The sequence below is a fragment of the Phoca vitulina genome, unplaced genomic scaffold (assembly GCF_004348235.1).
Source record: "Phoca vitulina isolate PV1807 unplaced genomic scaffold, GSC_HSeal_1.0 scaffold6, whole genome shotgun sequence".
Taxonomy (NCBI): Eukaryota; Metazoa; Chordata; class Mammalia; order Carnivora; family Phocidae; genus Phoca; species Phoca vitulina.
The window spans coordinates 51196742-51217066 of record NW_022589709.1 but is presented as its reverse complement, the minus strand read 5'-3'; the positions used below and the strand labels follow the sequence as shown (position 1 = coordinate 51217066).

At 40.0% G+C, this 20325-nt stretch overlaps 1 protein-coding gene across 3 annotated transcripts in view; it reads left to right on the top strand.

The window, feature by feature from the left end:
• IQGAP2 (IQ motif containing GTPase activating protein 2) overlaps positions 1-20325 on the top strand; it is a 294620-nt gene that overhangs the window by 137718 nt on the left and 136577 nt on the right. For all 3 annotated transcript variants that reach the window (XM_032404163.1, XM_032404164.1, XM_032404162.1), the window contains exons 3-5: positions 7896-8052; positions 15950-16027; positions 19577-19653. In XM_032404163.1, coding sequence (XP_032260054.1) covers positions 7896-8052; positions 15950-16027; positions 19577-19653 — 312 coding nt within the window. The remainder of the gene's footprint in view (positions 1-7895; positions 8053-15949; positions 16028-19576; positions 19654-20325) is intronic.

Sequence of the window (20325 nt, the reverse complement as noted above, 5' to 3'; positions counted from 1 at the left end):
GGCAAAAATGAACTATTGGGACTTCATCAAGATAAAAAGCTTTTGCAAAGCAAAGGAAACAGTCAACAAAACCAAAAGACAACTGACAGAATGGGAGAAGATATTTGCAAATGACATATCAGATAAAGGGCTAGTATCCAAAATCTATGAAGAACTCATCAAACTCAACACCAAAAGAACAAAGAATCCAATCAAGAAATGGGCAGAAGACATGAACAGACATTTTTCCAAAGAAGACATCCAAATGGCCAACAGACACATGAAAAAGTGTTCAATATCGCTCGGCATCAGGGAAATCCAAATCAAAACCTCAATGAGATACCACCTCACACCAGTCAGAATGGCTAAAATTAACAAGTCAGGAAATGACAGATGTTGGCGGGGATGCGGAGAAAGGGGAACCCTCCTACACTGTTGGTGGGAATGCAAGCTGGTGCAGCCACTCTGGAAAACAGTATGGTGGTTCCTCAAAAAGTTGAAAATAGAGCTACCCTATGATCCAGCAATTGCACTCCTGGGTATTTACCCCAAAGATACAAAAGTAGGGATCCGAAAGGGTACGTGCACCCCGATGTTTATAGCAGCAATGTCCACAATAGCCAAACTGTGGAAAGAGCCAAGATGTCCATCAACAGATGAATGGATAAAGAAGAGGTGGTATATATATACAATGGAATATTATGCAGCCATCAAAAGGAATGAGATCTTGCCATTTGCAACAACGTGGTTGGAACTGGAGGGTATTATGCTGAGTGAAATAAGTCAAACAGAGAAAGACATGTATCATATGACCTCACTGATATGAGGAATTCTTAATCTCAGGAAACAAACTGAGGGTTGCTGGAGTTGGGGGTGGGGTGGGAGGGATGGGGTGACTGGGTGATGGACACTGGGGAGGGTATGTGCTCTGGTAAGCACTGTGAATTGTGCAAGACTGTTGAATCTCAGATCTGTACCTCTGAAACAAATAATGCAATATATGTTAAGAAAGAAAAAAAGAAGAAGAATGTAGCAGGAGGGGAAGAATGAAGGGGGGGAAATCGGAGGGGTAGACGAACCATGAGAGACGATGGACTCTGAAAAACAAACTGAGGGTTCTAGAGGGGAGGGGGTGGGAGGATGGGTTAGCCTGGTGATGGATATTGAGGAGGGCACGTTCTGCATGGAGCACTGGGTGTTATGCACAAACAATGAATCATGGAACACTATATCTAAAACTAATGATGTAATGTATGGGGATTAACATAACAATAAAAAAATAAAAAAAAAAATATCTGGTCTTTGTTTTTACTCTTTTAAATAATACCTCCTAAACTGATTTTCAAAACATTTAAGGAGACAAATTGACTTACAATACTTGAAAGTTCACGAAACAGAACATTGGGGTAAAATAATGTTTGTACAGGGAAAAAACACATACTTTCTGTTTTTTGGCCAGCAGTTGTACTTTCAGGATATTTCTTCCATACAGTGCTGTATGATAGAGACCAAGATTTATAGTTGGCGATTTCCTGAATAACAATTCAGATAGCAAATGCCTTGGTGAAACAACTTTCATATGTTCCACAAGGCACAAAGTAACACAGTAGAATGGATCATTTGTCTCATGGTTTTTATAAGGGTTTTTTAATTTTGTTTTTTGGGTCTCTTTCAAGACAAAATGACATTAGTTATTTCTCTTTTTCGCCTTAACCTAGAAAATAAAAATAAAAGATAAAAGATGAGGAGAGGCTGCTTAAATGAAAAAAAAGGAAAATTCCTTTTACTTCTCAATCCTCTGTGCCCAGTGAGTGATCTGAGCTTTCCCTACAGAGAGAAGGGAAAACAGACCAATTCTGGTTTTCATTTCTGAAGGTTTTTAGGTTGATTTTTTTGAAGACAGGCTCTTGATGACATGAGGTCTTTGTAACTTCATTTTGTATGTACATGCTGTATGCCCTATCCATATGTAAATCATATATAGATCAATAAAATAGGAGTCTAGAAATAACTTTCTACATTTGCAGTCAATTGATTTTTTTTTTTAATAAGGACGCCAATTTAATGGGGGAAAGTATTGTCTTTTTAACAAATGGTGGTGGGACAACTGTAAGTGCACATGCAAAAGAATGAATTTGGACCCTTTACTCTCAAAATTTATAAGAAATAACTGAAAATGGATCAAAAGTCTAAATGTAAAAGTTAAAACTGTGAAGCTCTTAGAAGAAGTATTTGTGACCTTCAGTTAAGCATCGGTTTCTTGTATTTAACACCAAAAGTACAGGCAATGGAAGAATAAATGGGACCTCATCGAAATTAAAACGTTTTTGTTCTTCAAAGGACAACATCAAGAAAGTGAAAAGACAACACACAGAGTGAAGAGAGAGATTCAAATCATTTATCTGATAAAGGACTTCTATACCAAATACATAAAGAACTCATATAACTCCATTATAAAAAGACAACCCAAGTAAAACATGGGCAATGGATTTGAATAGACAGTACTCTAACAAAGATATACACATGGTCAATAAGCAGATAAGATTTTCGATATCATTAGCCATCCAGGAAATAAAAATAACCAGAATGAGGTACCACTTTGAATCTGCTAGGATGGCTGTAATCAAAAAGACAGCTAATTGTGGGCAAGAATGTGGAGAAATTAGAATTCTCTTACATTCCTGGTAGGAATATAAAATGTTACTGCTGCCCTGGGAAACAATCTGGAAGTTCCTAAAAAGACTGAACACAGAGTTGCTTTACAACCCAGCAATTCCACTTCTAGGTATATACCCAAGAGAGATGAGAGCCTATGTCCATCTGAAACCTCGTACACTAATGTTAGTATACAAGTTAGTAGCATTGTTCCTGAGAGCCAAAATGTGGGAAAAACCCAGATGTCAGTAAACTGATAAAATGTGATATAGCCGTACTGCGGAATATTACTCAGCAATAAAAAAGAATGCAGTACTGATACATCCCACACCATAGATGAACCTTGGAAACCGTATGGTAAATGAAAGGAGCTAGTCACAAAAAGCCAGATATTGTAGGATTCCCTTTACATGAACGTACAGAATCGGCAAATCAATAGAAAGTACATCAGTGAGTTGGGAGTAATGGGGTAAATGGGGAATGACTATTAATGGGTATAGAGTTTCTTTTGGGAGTGATGAAAATGTTCCAAAATTGATAATGGTGATGATCTCACAACCCCATAAATGTTTAAAAAGCATTGCATTGTACATCTTAAATGGGTGAGTGTATGGCGTATGGATTATTTCTCAATAACACTGTTAATAAAACAAAATCATATTACATAATTACGCTGTCATACTGAATTCCATTATAATTTTAGACTCATGGGCTAAAATTTAGTTTAGACTTTTAAATGACCTGTTCCAGTCCATCCAGCTACTGATGGCAGAGACAGACTTCCTGAACATCAGGCCAGTTGTCTCTCCATTGTGATCATTAGAGGAAATTTGACCCCAATAGGCCATAGAAATCATGCTAAGGAATTGGTATTGGTTTGGCTGGAAAGCACTGGCTTCTGTAACAGATAAGCCACTGAGTTGAGGCTGACAATAGGAGCGTAATTCTTGCTGTGTAAAGTTCAATAATGTAAGACAAAGGATGAGGAGCACAGGGGCTTCTTTACCACAGTTATTTAGGGACCCAGGCTGATGGGAGTGCTTCTACTTTCTCTTTCAAAGCTGCCATGAGCTTTATTTTATTTTTTTTTTTAAGATTTTCTTTTTCTTTTATTTCTTTATTTATGTTAAGTAGGCTCCACACCCGGTGTGGGGATTGAACTCACAGCCCCAAGATCGAGAGTCACGTGCTCTACTGACTGAGCCAGCCAGGCGCCTCCTGCCTTGCCTTGAGCTTTAGTATCCCACCAGCAGGCAGCAGAGGAGACAGTCAGGGGAGCTCATCTCTGGGGGACTTCCCTGAGGCACGCCTAGGGGCAATGCGCATCATTTCCTCTCCTAGTCTGCGGTCAAAACCCAGCCACGTGGCCCCACACAGATACCACGGGAATGGGAAATGTCGACCCTGGCCAGCAGCCACTCCTAGCTGTCTCCTAGCTTCTGGGATGTCTCCTAGCATTTGGTATCTCTGCTCCAGGTTCTTTCCTTATACTTTTGAAAGGTAGATTGGAAGGATTCTCAACCCACATGACTGTGTCCTAGTTTAGACGTTTGCACATTATAGTTTGTGCTTCGTTGTGAGGTATTTTAATACCTTCAGAACAAGGTTAAGTAGCCAGTCTATCTGATTTTTTGGTCAGAGTTTACCACCTGTCCCAGAAGAATAGTCTTGCTCTCAATTTTTGTTCATCATCCACTGACTAATAATTAAGAGGAGTTTCCAAGTAGTATATTTTAAAGGCTCTTTGAGATCTTGTCTAGGCTTACGGGAGTTCTCTAGGAGGTGACTCCCCTTGGAGAGGCTCTAAGTTTTTCATACCCTGCTTGAAACATTCCCTGCTTGAATCCCTGCTTGAAACAGCACCCATAGGAGGCAGCCAGTGCTATTTACCATTCATCATTTCAAGGCAGGTGACAAAGAGGGAATTCTAAGAGGATAATTGACACCCCAGGAAATTTACTCAATTTAGACAGTCCCTGTACTCTTCTCTGACCCTATCCTGAAATAGCGGTAACACATATGTCTCCAAACCGTGGAACTCTTACTCCTACTCTGGAAGTAGCCCAGGTGAGTCGTGAGAAATTCAAAGTTAAAATTAGAGGAACAGAGGCCCTGGCACCTCTTTGAGGTCTTTCAGTTACCCGTTGTGTGGCATGGGGCTTTACTGAGCCTCAGGTTATCATCTAAAAATGGTGATCTTAATAGCACCTCTTCTTTATGAGGTGATCTTGAGGATTAGATGATAATCCCCATGAAGTATTAAATACAGGTTCTAGCACAACATAGTGCTTTAATACGAGCTATCATTGATACTAATAGCTTCATCATTTATCATTCAAGGAAGTGAAAGGAGATATCCGCATTGATGCTTAATGTTGCAAAAATGCTACACTGACATATCTTTGGCAGTGTCCTGAAGATTTTATGATGCAACTGTGATGCTTGCAAAAGTTTTTCTTATGCACTCAGAATCCGTCATTAAATAACAATTTATGGGGTACCTACTATGGGTAAACACATTGCCAGGCACAAAGGGATTAATTATAAACTTGAAGAAGAGATGGCCTTTGCCTCGAGTAGTTCATAATGTCGTAAGCATTAGCAGTGGCTGTATTTTAAATAGGCTGTAGCTAACCTAACTTTTTGGTGTCCATAGTGTTTGAAGCTAACTGCACATATATTCTAATATAGACAGAAATAAGTGTAATCATCTTTTTGTTCGCAAGCCCAAGTCTAAAAAATGCCATATTTCACTTTTTATTTTAGCTTCCTGCCCTTTGTTCTGTATTGTCAATTTAACCCCCTCCACTACCAGTTGTCAATTTACCTCTCACCCACCCCTCACACATACTCTCCAGTCATGGGATTGTTATAAAGCAGTTATATATTGTGTGAAAAACAGTTTCTTAAATTGTCAAGCTAATTATTCAAAAGCAGATTGTGTTTTAAAATGAATTTGCATAATGCTGTGATTTGTAGTTTATGTAGATTAGAAAACTGGCCTAGTACAGTGGATTTTAACTTGGCCAGATTTTTATTTAAAAAGCAACATTATTATTGATTTCTTAATTTTTAAAGAATTTCTCAAGCCTACATACTCTTACTTCAGTAATTTGAAGCAAGGCTCCTATAAACCAAATACCCCTTATACACCTTGTATGTGATATGTGAAAGCCAAGTTCTTCATCTCGTTTTACCAGTTCCTTATTCTCCCAGTTTCACAGTTCCCCCTAGGATCTTAAGTCTGGGAAAAATATGATCATCCCATCCTTCTAATTCTCTACCCCTTTAGCAGAGGAGAAAACAGGCCCCAAGAGGTTCCGGTACATACTTGGGGGCACACAGTTAACATGGGGTTGGATCCCCATGCAGAGAGCTCTCTTCACACCAGACCCCTCGCCCTGGCCAGCAGTGTTTTCCTTTCCTCTGACCTCCTTTTCTAAGCTGTCACCAAGTCCTGTTCTTGCTTCCTCAGCATGTCTCCTGGTTTCCCTCCTTCCCATTGCTTCCTATCTAATTCAGCCCCTCTGTTCCTCACAATGGAAAAGGCCTGAAAGAGCGCTTTGTCTCGGGGCATCCATCATACAAGATTAATTTTCTCTAATTACCGCTGTCAGCGTGTCACTCCTTCGCCGCGAGGCTGCCAGGAGCTCCCTGCTTCCTGTGGCAACAGATAACAGCACTGCTCCGGTGCTAGGTCCTGCCGAGCCCAGCTTTATATGCTCAGCTTCATTTCCTTTCTCCCCCTGAACCCCAGAAGCCCAAAGTCTTCTCTGGATTTTCTCCATGAGTTAGCCCATGTTTCCTCTATGCCTTTAGTCTGTCTCGCTCCCCAGTTTCTGGTGCTTCTCTGCCTTTGCAAATACTCCGTTTTTCTAGGCCAAATCCAGGTTCCATCATCGTTTCAGTGCTTTCCCTGATTAAGTCCAGTGATCACCCAGTTACCCTCCTTTATTCCCAGCCTTATTCTTAAGCACTACCATGTAGCATTGGGAATAATAACCTTTCTTGTGTGGTTCTGTGGTTTTTCCTTGGAATCTCATTGCGTTTTCAATTATATCTAATGCTCTTTGAAGGCAGGGCTTATGTTTCTATTTTTCTCATATATTCCACATTTTACGATGCCTAGTAAGTGGCCAGTAAATACTGTTTATTAGGGACTCTCTGAGCTTTTAAAAGCTGCTGTCCAGAGCTATAAGCAGTTGGGATATTTTGCAGTGTTCACTGCTTGGATCAGGATCCGTTGTTAATACTGCAGAACAGTGTCCTTCTGTGCCAGATGCTGATAGGATCAGCTGTCGATGTGTGAATGATCCTCAGGCAGGGACTGGCCATAGAGGGATGGTACTCACACTGATAGTTCCTGATTTGTGGATCAGTGGCAGGGAGGTGAGGGCTCCTTCACTAAACACCTGCACATCTGCCTCTTGGATCTTACAGTAGGTAATAGTTACTTGACAATGGACAGGAATAGCATTATCTTCATAAGTCTGGCAAATTCTTGACACACCGGTGTGAAATGTGAGCTGGCCCAGTCTCCCCTCCCATAGCGTGTCCTTGAGGACGTAATGACCTTGGTGCTTTTTTTTCCTACAGCATTGGCACAGTGTCCTAAGATTTAATCTGATCTTTTTCTGAGATATTTTTTCGTAACTCAGTAAATACTGCATTTTCCCTCCAAAAGTAAGAATGTTGTAGTAAGTTCCCAGTATTGGGAAATGGAATGTGTATTATTTGAGGAAAACATTCTGAATTTTTGATGTTCCTTTTCCACGCCTTCTTACCTTTTCCGGTAGTCATTTCTGGACTGAGGCAACTACAGGTTTTATAGTACCTTGGACTCTGCTTTCCCCAAGGCATCAGCCCTACAAGTCTCTCCTCCACTCTGGGTTTATAAACTTGGAATTATTTTTTTCTATAATGTCAGCAGACTAATTCCACCCATACAAAATGGTTTGGCCATTTTCCTCTTTGGCACAAAAGAGAATTGGCTGCGACTCAGGCAAAGATGAAGTTGACGGGCTCTGGCGTGGAAGTGAGTTCAGTGGCTCTGGGCTTTGAGTCCCCTTTTTTCATCTCGTATTCTGAATCCTTGCCCACCCAGAAAGTCCTCTCTTCCCATCTCAGACGGCTAAAGATGTTTCAGATCCTGCTCCGTTTGTTAATATCTCCAACACACGTAGCAAAATGCTGCGTCTCTTCATCTACACAAAGTGACCCAACTGGAATCACTTGAAAGTTTTTTTTTCTCATCCTTCTAGGTGGATGGAAGTCTGCTTAGTTGAAGAATTGCCACCAACCACTGAACTGGAAGAAGGGCTCCGGAATGGGGTTTACCTTGCAAAGTTAGCCAAGTTCTTTGCCCCCAAAATGGTATCAGAGAAAAAGATCTATGATGTGGAACAAACGCGTTATAAGGTAACTGAGATCTAATTGGTTTTGGCTTCCATCTAAAAGTGAAAGTTCAGTATTGCCTTTCCTTTCCCTGCGTTTACTCTTAGTGTTTCTACAGGGATTTTGTGGAATGGTAGGCGGGGTGTCCTTCGTCTTTGAAGCCTGCTAATAATCATTCCTGAGGCAGCAGCAGTTTTAAAAGCAGAATGTTTCTATTTCTGGGCTGAGGCTGAGACATGTCTGATTTGTCGGGCTTCCCAGCCCCCTTCCATTATTCCTTCATGGAAGTCATTTTTATTAGCACCAGTAAATGTAAAAATGAGGGCGTTCTATCCCCTCTTTTTTTTTCCACCACCGACGCAGTTTATTACTCCCCTTGTTCTCATCAAGGAGTAAAGTACCCAGCTGGGACTTGAACTTGTGGCCCCAAAGAGTTAGGGCCAGTGTGATCAAATGAGCAGTAACACTGAATAGTCAGGTAGGAATTCTGTTCCATTGAATGTTTAAAATAAAACAAGACTAATTTTTTTGCATGCAACTTGTTTTAATTATTTCGTGGCTAATTTGGGAGGACACATGGGGAGAAAACAAGACTGAAATAAACAACAGTCTTGACTTTAAAAATGATTATTTGAGAGACGCATGTCTAAGTATTGACAGATAAAGGGATATATCTAGGATTTGCTCCAAAATAATCAGGAGGAGGATGGAGAGAGATTCGAGACTGGCCATGAGTTCATAATTGTTGAGGTTAGGTGATAGGTACATAGGAGTTCATTATACTCTTCATCAACTTTATGTTTGACATTTTTCATTAAGAAATGAAGGAGGAAAAGGAAAGCAGCAACCTAAAAGACCCCTCCATTAGATATGTCTTCAAAAGGACTTTTTGAGTGCATGGTATTCTCTTCTGGAGTAAGATATCACTTACTTTGGGCCAGGATTTCTAAAGCTTCCTTGAAATGTGATTCTTTATATTCTTAATTTATTATACAGTTGACCCTTGACAAATGAGCAAAATTTACTTTTAAAATGTGTATATTTAGGGGCGCCTGGGTGGCTCAGTTTGTTAAGCATCTGCCTTTGGCTGAGGTCATGATCACGGGGTCCTGGGATCTGAGCCCCACATCGGGCTCCCTGCTCAGTGGGGAGTCTGCTTCTCCCTCTCCCTCTGCCCCTCCCCTCGCTTGTGTTCTCTCTCTCTCTTTCTCTCTCAAATGAATAAATAAAATCTTTAAAAAAATAAAATGTAGATTTAATTCAGAATAAATGTTTGAGTAATCATTTAGGCTAACCATAGACAAGAGGAATTAAGACATCATTTATGAGTCTGTTTTCATATTCTCGTCTAAAAGATAACTGAGCAAAAGTTTCTGCCTTGGATAATGGTAGGAATAAATGTGTTTGTTAAAGTACTTTTGAGTTGATTAAGTCATGTGTTCCTCCCTAGAGTCTTAGCTCATTATGTTAGCTTTTCATAAGGCTCACCTGAATCAGTGATCGAGTCAGGCAAAATTATTTTATTTAACTTTGAGAAATATTTTTTTAGTTCATAAAAGAACAGAAAAAAAATTATATCCCCACAACACAAAATAAATTGTCCACATTTTGCAGCCTGATTTTTCTTTCTTCATTGCTTCTATAATGGTTATTACCATGCTCCATGCTATAGCCCTATTTCTACTAACAGCCATGTAGATTTGATGACAGAGTTCAAGTGTAGTTGGGCTGGGCTCCAGCCCGTCCTAAAACGGGGCTGTGGGTATTTTGTTTTGACATTGCCAGAAATGAGAATCAGGCCAGCAAGAGCGTCAGTGGATGGTGAGCCTCCAAGGAGAGGGTGGGCTACCTCTTTTCTCTTCTTGGCACGTGATACACCTTCGAATAGAAGTGTCTCCAGTTGAGCTGTGGACCCTCTCACGGCAACTCAAACAGGCACCACTTCCTCGTGGCATCAGAAAACCTACTGTTTGAATGAATAGTAGCTTCTCTTTGGGATGGAGACAGGGGAAATATTTCCAGTCTCTTGTTACAAAATGAAATACCTGTGGAGCCCAGGCAGGTGATGACATTCCTGAACAAAATACTGAGACAGAAGTATTGTGTTTGCCACCCCCGCCCATCATGTCCTGGAGGACGGATACGCGGAAGAAGGGATGATGCTAGAAGAAGGGCAGAGAGAAGGGAGGTGTAGCAGAGGGAGGGGGGCGGTGCCAGTTGTGACGTGGGAAGAAGTACAGGCCCAATGGAAACTCCCCCTCTCTTGATTCACTGGACAAATGAGCCTTTTCCCCCTCTTTTATTAAATCTCTGAGAATGCCTAATGTCTTTGAAAGTTTTTAGTGAGTTGCCGCGTAATCATAAAATTTTAAGGCCATTTCATTCGTTTTACAAAATTGAAAGGAGTCAAATATTAGTGAACAGGAGACTTAGCTTCCTGTTCTTGGGTTCCTTAGGACTAAAGCCCGTCCTGTGGTCCTTTAAAGGAGCCCTGAAAATCACGGGACTGCAGCAAAGACGTTGAGACACAAGGGAATGTTAGTTAGCCCAGCCCCAGCCCCTGGATATGCCATCTGGCAACCATGAGTTCAGTGAGCATGGGCTCTGACAGCAGGGTCTGCTTAGACTGAAGCCATAAAATATGAGCAGCCTGTTAAGCAGTGTGTCTCTGAGGCAAGAGCTCTGCCCTCGAACTCTAAAGGCCTCAGTTTGGGCAATAATGGCTCTGAGTTAAGCAGATGGGAGCTTTCAGTGCTGTTCTCACCCTCTTTGTCTGCCAGCTTAAATACAACCCTCATTATTTTAAGGTCAGAAAAATGTCCTAGATATTAGATTTAAACCTTCTAATGACGAATATCCTTTCCCTGGCTACGTCCACCTCCCACTCCCTCCAGGTCCCTGTTCTGGGACTGTGTGACATGCCATGTGTGCTCCAGCTCCCAGTACTGTCCCTCTTGGACACACCACGGTATACTGTAAAGATCGCCTTGTCCCGAAAGCGGGGACTGTGTGTGTCATCTTTGCACTATCCTCAGTGAATGGTGAGGGATGTAGCCCATGGTAGGTGCTAGGGAAATAGCTGTTGGGTAAAAACAAACAAACAAAACAAAAAAAAACGAATGACAGTAGTTTCAAACAAGCCAAAGGACTCCATTTCTTCTGTGCTTATTTGATACTTGGGGTGCTTTGAGTCTGACACTCTTCCTCCAAGTGTGATACTAAAACCTGCTGCAGGACCACTCGATGGGTGTGTTTAAAAATGTGGACTCGTGGGTCCACCCCACCCCCAGACGACTGAGTCAGGCGGAATCTCTTGGCCAGGGACCCAGGAAGCTGCACTCTTAATAATCACCCCAGGTGATTCTTTTCTTATGTATTACTTGGGTTTGAGATAATCAACCATTATCTAATGGTAGATAAATAATATAATAAATTTTAATAAAATTATAGGGAGGGCACCTGGGTGGCTCAGATGGTTAAGCGTCTGCCTTCGGCTCAGGTCATGATCCCAGGGTCCTGGGATCGAGTCCCGCATCGGGCTCCCTGCTCCTTGGGAGCCTGCTTCTCCCTCTGCCTCTCTCTCTCTCTCTCTCTGTGTGTCTCATGAATAAATAAATAAAATCTTTAAAAATAAATAGACTTCTATTTAAAAAAATAAAATAAATAAAATCTTTAAAAACAAGTACTCTAAGAGCCCTGAATTAAAAATATATATATATATAGGGAAAGAAGATAAAATTTTACTATGATAGAAATACATACGGGGTAGAATTCATTTATCCATACAGCGCTTATCAACACCGGCCATGTGCCAGGCACTGTTGTGTGCACTCAAGGCAGAGTGGTGAGCAAGGCAGACATGATTTCATGGCAGTTAGGGTTGGGGAGACAGACTATAAGTAAATAAACAGTTGTAGGTTGTGATGAGTGTATGAAGGAAGAAATTAAAGCCAGTGTTACAGATAGCAATGGACAGAAGATGAGCTTTTCTGAGGAAACATTTACTTCTGAGGCAGGAAGAATGAGAAGAAAATCATTCCTGTGCAGCTTTAAGGGTGGGAGAGTAGGGAGGACAGTCTGGAGACAAGGAGACAAGGAGCCTGTTTTTGAGAGACTTGAGGAAGAAAAGAGCTTGGACAAACAGAGTGGCTGAAAGTCTATGGTGAGGGACAGTGGTGAAAAATGAGACCAGGATGGAAGATACATGACTTCATCCTAAGTAACTACAGAGGAAGCCACCGAAATGTAAAACAGAGGCATTATGGCTTTACAAAGATGCTATGTGGAAAATAAATTAGAGGATGAGGGTGGAGGCAGTCCAGTAAGGGTATAACTCAGCCTGGGTTACAGGTAACAGTAGCCTGTATGGACAAGAAGTAAATGGATTCAAGAGGGAAAACAGCCTGGAGAGGGATTAGAAATGGATGGAGGGCCATGAAGAGAATATGGCTGTGTGGACAGTGGGATGTGACTAAGGACAGAGTGACAGGTCTAAAGGGGGTGGAGTGGTGAAAAGGCCAAGCCTTCCATGGTGAAGGCTTGAAAGATGAGTGCGTGTTCCCAAGGTGGTTAAGATGGGCAAGAGAAAGAGAAGGAGGGAGGAAGAAGGGCATTCCTGAAGCTTGATGAGGACAGAAAACAGTATCTTTCCAGACACTACATTGATAACTGTAGACTTATAATAGATGTTGACTATTTAGGTGAGTGTTAGGTAGGGAGAGCATATACAATGGTTAGTAGTGTGAGCGGTAGAATCAAAATACTTCAGAGGCTGGCTTCCTCACTAACTTTGCCTCTGTGAGCCTCAGTTTCCTCACCTGTAAAGTGGGAATAATAATAATAGTAGTAGTAATAATAATAATAATAGTATCAACCTTTGTAGAGATATTGCGAGGAAAATATGTGATCATCCATGCAAAGTGCTTGGCACAATGCCTGATGGAGGTGCATGCACTATGAAGCTTAGAGGTGTGGTTGTGAGGCTCTGTGACCAGTAAACTGAGTAGATTATCTGTTTGGACTTGGAGTCAGGAGTCCTACAACCTGGTCTTGACCCTGAGCTTAACCAGTTAAAGCAATTCAAGTATCTTAAATTCTTGGACCCTGCTGTCAGTTTCATCCTCTACAGAATAAGCAAATCAGAATAATTATTGGCTTCTAAGCTACCTCATTGTTCCAAAGTGCTTTGATTCTCTTGTGTAAGAAGTTACATCCAGAGAAGACTTCAGTAATTCCTCATCTGTTCAATTTAAGCTAGAATAACCTTATTTGCTGCTGAAATAGCAGAAGAAGATCAGCATGTACTTTCTAGTCCACTAGCTGGAAGAAATTAGGTGGATGGACATGAACAACTCTTGCCTAAATAAGACGATAGACATGCCACCTAGTCTAGTATGAATGCGTAGGACTGGTGAAAAAAAATAGACAAGGTGAAAGTGGTTATCATGGACTAAGATTATTTTGGACTAAGATATAAGAATGTTTAGAAGACTATTTTTGTTCTAATTGAAGTAAATAAATTGAAGATGTTAATGCACATCACGCACTGAACTTTCTTAAATATGTACACCATAGGATTCTGAAGTCAGCATTCCTCAGATGTTTAAAATGGACAAAGGATTTGAAATCTCATTTTGTTTACTGCAGAAATAGGACCAAGATAACCTCCCTTTCTCAGTGTCTCTTACATGAAGCGCTAAACCTTTTTCTGACCTTGAGGTGAATAAAAGTTGCAAGCCTGGTCTTATAGCGTATAATAATTATAATAGCTAATATTTATTGCCTTCTTAGGGTGCTCTTTGCAACTAACTGCTCTTTGTGTATTCTCAATTCATCTCCTCAACTCAAAGAAGCATACTATATACCCATTTTATGGCTGAAGAACCAAGGTTCAAAGAAATTTGTAACTTTCCTGAGGTTACCTAGCTAATAAGACCACCAAATGGACAAGGGTGTCCGTTTCATGATTTGGATTGTTGAAGCCCACCAGACAAAGACTGCCTGGAAACCAACCTTCAAACAAGTGTCAAACAAAATCAGGTTTATTAAACTTGTTGTGGCAAGACAAAAAAAAAAAAAAAAATACCCCTGAGACTATAAGCAGGAGAGAATAGGGGCTTAGTGTAGAGTTGGGCTTGTACTGGTGATTCTAATATGGATTTAGGGAAACAAGGACCAGTTATCTTTGGGGAGTTGTCAGGAAGCAGGATCACTGTGGTGTTTCAGTAATTTTTATCTAGGAGGTGAAAAGTTAGAAGGGGACTAGACTGTCATCCATCAAAACAGTTGTTCATCTTAGTTGGAACAGCAGGACGTTTAGTTACTTTGTGCTGCCTAGGGTCCTCTTCTCTGTCTTGATGTGATTGTGGATTGTTTCCATCTTGTCCCTCCATGGTCACAGAGTGGCTATGTCTGAGAATTGTTTGTATTCCGTAAAAGTTGTTTATGCTGAGTCACCCTCAGACGGTACCACCTGGCTCTTGATTCTCTGGGCTCCCTCCTACTCCCCCTTGCCCCTCTTCCCTCTCCTGCCTCTTTCCCTCTCCTTCACTCTCCCCCACTATTTCCTCCCTCTATGGATTTCATAATAATTGCTGATTTTTTCCATCTAAAGAATAATCCACCATCATTAGGTCCTGTGTTCTGTCCCCGGGGAATGTTAGCACAAGGAAGGTTTTCAGATTCAGAGACCTCATCTTGAATCTCAGCTCAGCCACTTAACACCTATTTGACCTTAGGCAAATTAGTTGATCTTTTTGGCCTAGGTTTCTGCATCTCTAAAAAATGGAAATGATAATTGCCTTGCAGAGTGTTTTGAAAATCAGAGATAATTTACTTACAGTGCTTGACACACAGAGTTCAGTCTGACCACTATTAAAAAGGCATAAACATTTGTCTAATGTTAATTTGATTTATACTTCATAAAGTATAAGTCTAACAGCAACAAAAATATTTTCTGTTACATAAACTATTTGATTGTGGAAGGTCAGAGAAGATGGGAAGAGCCAGGCTTTCTGAATGGGATTCTCAGCGACTGGATATTATATAATGAAACTTGCTGTAATTACTGTTTTTACATATACTAAAATTAAAAAATGCAGAACATTATGCTACTCATTTAACTAATTAAAAATACAAGGTAGTGTTAAGGCTCTCAACATTTCAGTACCTGGTAAAACTGGATGAGATACAGGAAAGGTTGCCACAGTTACAGACTGTGCGGGAAAAAATGGCGGCTGAGGAAGTTTGTAAAGAAGAGCTGAAGACATAGAAAGCCTGTCGTCGTTGTACGCACAGTAACAGGTCTTGTAAAGCATTTCCACTGAAGGTTTACTTTTTACACAGGCAAAGGTTAGGATTAAGTCATAGGAGGATGAGATACTAAAATTACCCCTGAACTGTGGGGTGGTTTTTGTTTCTATCTTTGTTTTTTTCTGTGTATTTTTCTACCTTTTCCAGGTTTTCTACAGAAATCCTATTCATGATCAGAAAAAAAATGTTTTGGCAGAACCAGAAACCAGGACGAAGGCATTTAGTCTTCTAAAAATCCTGTTTTTCCTGAAGTTGCTAGGTTTCTCAGCCATAGTTGCCAAAATCTTGACACTGTGTGTGTATGTGTGCGTACATGTGCACACGCGTCTCAGACATCCTGAGGCATGTGCTAGACGTTAAACGGTCTTTGAGATTCTAGTTCAGAATTACCTCAAATATGTGAATTGTGGAAACTGGAATGGTCCATTACAAACAGTGTTGCTGAGATGGCCCAATCTTCTTTATTGTGTCTCCAGTTGTTTTATGATTTAATAACTCTATTTTAAGAGAAATACAGTTGGAAAACATCCCGCTAATGAAAAAAAGTTGTTACAAATGACTCACTTTTCATGTGGTCCCTTCTTCTCCCCCCTCCCCATCCCTACTCTAGAAGTCCGGCCTTCATTTTCGACACACAGATAATACGGTCCAGTGGTTAAGGGCAATGGAGTCTATTGGTCTACCCAAGGTAAGCCTGAACTGGGAAGCCAAAAGGGGTCATGTAAACACCTCATTATGAAAAAAGGTGTGGCATACTGAGATATGGTAATGCGGCAGACGGCCTTGTTGACTCAGGCACGACAAATGTGAGGACTACACAGAAATATGGAAAGGCCTGTACAAAGTAATATATGGCAGGAACTCAGAATGAAGTATGTACACAGATGGAGAGCAGCTAGGTTAAAGTGAGTATAAATTCACAAGGTCAGAACAAGCTCTAGCTGGTAGATAGTTCATTTAAAATAGCCACCTCCTGGGCGCCTGGGTGGCTCAGTTGGTTGAGCGACTGCCTTCGGCTCAGGTCATGATCCTGGAGTCCTGGGATCGAGTCCCACATCAGGCTCCCTGCTCAGCCGGGAGTCTGCTTCTCCCCCTGATCCTTCCCCCCTCTCATGCTCTCTATCTCATTCTCTCTCTCAAATAAATAAATAAAATCTTTAAAAAAAAATAAATAAATAAAATAAAATAGCCACCTCCTTTTTAACTTCAGATTCTGTATTATACTTCCATATATTGTATCACTGTACATTATAATGACAAAGGTATTTTTATAAAGTATTACTATAGATCATATTATCATTTTGAATGTTAAAAGCTAGAGGACTATAGCTCTTCCCCTTGAAATAGCTGTCCCAAATAAAACTCAGCAAATATTCAGAGCTTGTTAAATTGAACGAGTGGGTGCCCTTAAGCCTGAGAGACAAATAGACAAGTAGAGGAAATGAGGAAGTAATTACATTTGTTAGAAATTGTAGAGTGATTTCTTAAACTTCTTATTTTGAAATAATTTTAGATTCACAGGAAGTTACAAAAATAGTACATCTGTGTGTATTCTTCATTTAGCTTCCCCCAGTGGTGACATCTAGTAATTGTAGTAAAATAATAAATTGACATTGTTATGTTACTGTTAACAAGACTACAGACCTTACTTATATATGCATTGATCTTTGTGTGTGTGTTTCTATGCAGTTTTATGCCATGAATGCATTTGACCACCAGCACGGTTAAGATACAGATACCACAGAGGAGTAGGTCTTGACATGGCATCCTTTCCTAGCCCTGTCCCCTGGCAGCCACTAATCCATTCTCCATCTCTATGGTTTTGTCATTTTGAGAAGTAGGTAATCTTTTGAGATTGACTTTCTTCCAGTAAGCATAATGCCCTCGAGATTCATCAGGTTTTTGTAGGTATCAATAGTTCACTCCTTTCTATTGCTTATTATGTACAGCTGTTTTGAAGAAGTGACGTAGGAGTGGTCCTGCTTGAAGGCAAGGGGACAGGCTACTGATGTAAGACCTTTGTTGATGGTGGTATTATTAATCCAGGTTTGAATTTAACAACCCTACCACAACAAAAACAAAAAATTCCTTAATGTAAATTATGAAGGCCTGTTTTTCAATCTATTTGAGCTTATACCTGATTTAGTTCAGCTTATTTTATCTCAAAATAGTCAGTATTGATTCAATATTGATTTCTCCTTCCATTTTTAACCACATTACTTTCCCTTCTCCTAAAATGCCCAGAACATTAATTGCTGTTCCCATCTGGGCACTAGTTATAACATAGAATTCATATTTCTAGATTGTCATTTAGCAAGTACTAAGTGGGTAGTAAACAGATTAATAAGGAAAGAAAAAAAATTCAAATAGGATTTTCCTGTATGAGGCAACATACTTTAAATTAGGATAATTTTGTTACGTTTCATAGATTTGATTTAAACCTTATCAAATTGTGTGTGTTGGGCCAGGTTTTCCTTAATTTTAGGCCAAATAAGTGATCCATGTAGCAGATGCTGTTTTAACACTGATTTTTTTTTTAAGTGATTGATCCATTACATTGCAGGGATGAGAGACCAATAGTGTGCTGTATTGATGGATGTATTTGACCACTACTACTGTCTTCACTTACCAATATTAAGTGCCTAGTCCGTGCTCAGCATTGTGTTAACGCTGGGGATACGGTGATGAATAAAATGTTCTGGGCAACTCTCTGAATTGATCCCATCTTACTGCTAAAAGAAGTCCTATTCATAAAGATTTTTCAAAAGAAATGAAACAATATTTCCATAAATACATATTTCCATACAGAGAGATATAAAGAAATATAGAAAGTTGTTGAAAAGAAAGGGAGTGGGGAGCCGTAGGGTTCAGTTCTGCTTCCCCAGTAGACCTGTTCTTCTGAACTGGGAATCCTCTTCTGATGGACGCTGTAACTGTAAACGGGGTTGAGGGAACATTGAAAAGAAGTTTTCATTGTTGAAGTTTCCTAGGCTGCAGATGTTTCTTTAAGCGCTCGGTGGCTCTACATTGTGGCTGAGGAAACTTCGCTGCTTTCTTCTCAGCTTTTTTCCATGTCCAGTAGAAAATTGCACTTGAGTATCAAGTGCTATCGTATGATAAAGGATGTCATTTTAGTTTTTATGTCAACTTTTATAAAATATCTACTGAAAGCCAGCAATGCCAGTATGTTTATCTTTTTCTTAGAAGCTTCAAGCCTAATTATTCATTTTTTGGTGCTTAGGAACAGAGAGGTTTGGTGCCCTATTCTGAAATCTGTTTCTTATCAAGCTTTTAGTTTCAGGTTTAAAAGTAGTGTAAATGTGTATTAAAAGCCTCAGTGTTCAAACATATTTAGGTGTTTATGCAAAAAAGTGATCAGGTGTTCAGAAAATACAGGGATGTTCATTGCAGTGAAATTTAATAGGGACAGGTTGGGGGCAAAAAAAAAGTTCGGCCTTGGAAAACTAGCTTAAATTATCATTCAAAAAAATAAAAGAATCACATCTATTAGAAATAATATTCTAGTAGAATAATGAAGGGGATGGAAAATAGTCATCTTCTATGGAACTATAATAATACTGTACTAACTGGGGTTATAGTATTACAGTTTTGTTTTCACATACAGACATAAACATAAAAAGAGACACATATTGAAAAAAGACTGGAAGAAAATATACCAAAAGGCTAATGGTAACAATCTAGGAAGTGAGATTATAGGTAATGTTTCTTTCATGCTTCATTTACTTTCCAGATTTTATTTGGTAAAATGTATTCCTTCAAGCAGAAAAGAGTATCAGTGTGTGTTGTGTGTGTGCATACCTGTATACACAAGTGTGAGCCTAGGTGTTTAACGTTACAATAAAACACTGTACGCTGGACACCCTTCTCAGGCTAGGGCACCTGTAGGCAGTCACAGGAATGACCCTGCTATAGAGAGCACAGCCTGACCGGGCTTACCACGTGTGGAGCGAAGCTGCCCCCCAGCCTTGTGGATGCAGCCGTCTGGCAGTGGCCTCCTGGAAATCCCCCGATCTCCTGAGCCCACCAGGAGGCATGCTGTCGGGGGACCAGATGCACCAATGGGTCTGCCTGTAGAGCGAAAGGGAGCAACAACGGAGGGGTTCCTCTACATTTAAATAAATACAGCAAAGACAATCCAAGTAGCATCATTTGGGAGATTTAAAGTAACTGTGCAAAGCAGAACATAATAAAACACATTGTTTCTTTTGTTTTCCAGATATTTTATCCAGAAACAACAGATGTCTATGACCGGAAAAACATACCGAGAATGATATACTGCATTCATGCATTGAGGTGGGGAAAAAGATACAACTAAGAGTCGAGGAAGTAGATTTAAATGAAACTGTAGTTTCTGTTTTAGAAGAGGGATTTTAAGTTACTTAAATAATCTGAAGAAATTTTTATTGGATTGGGTTGTTTAGAATTTGGCAAAAATTTTTTAAATTGTCACATAAGTACAATCCTTGAACTGGAAAAATATTTTTCCTGATTTTTTAAATCTAATTCAAAACAGAATACCAGAAAATTAATGAAAGACCTGTAAGTATAATGAGAAAATTTAAGTTGAAACTTCTAGGGATCTCATAATATGTTGCCATATTCATATTCTTGAGTTGTGATCTAGTTTACCAGTCTAGCGAAATACATCAAATGAGCAGCTTTAATGGTCATTTTAATTTTGATATTCTTAAATTATCATTTTGCTTCAATTCTCATTATAGACTAAAGAAGTCCAATATAAGGATAGTTTCTTTTGACCTTTGCTCAATAGAACTTGCACCATGAGGGTAAAGAAGAAGCATAAGAGTTGCTTTGAGTTAGTCAAATCAAGATATGTTCATTCTTTTTTTTTTTTAAGGAGAGGAGGAGGGCAAAAGGGAAAGAGAGAGAGAGAGAGGGAATCTTAAGCAGGCTTCAGCCCAGTGTGGAGCCCGACTCAAGGCTGAATCTCACGACCCTGAGATT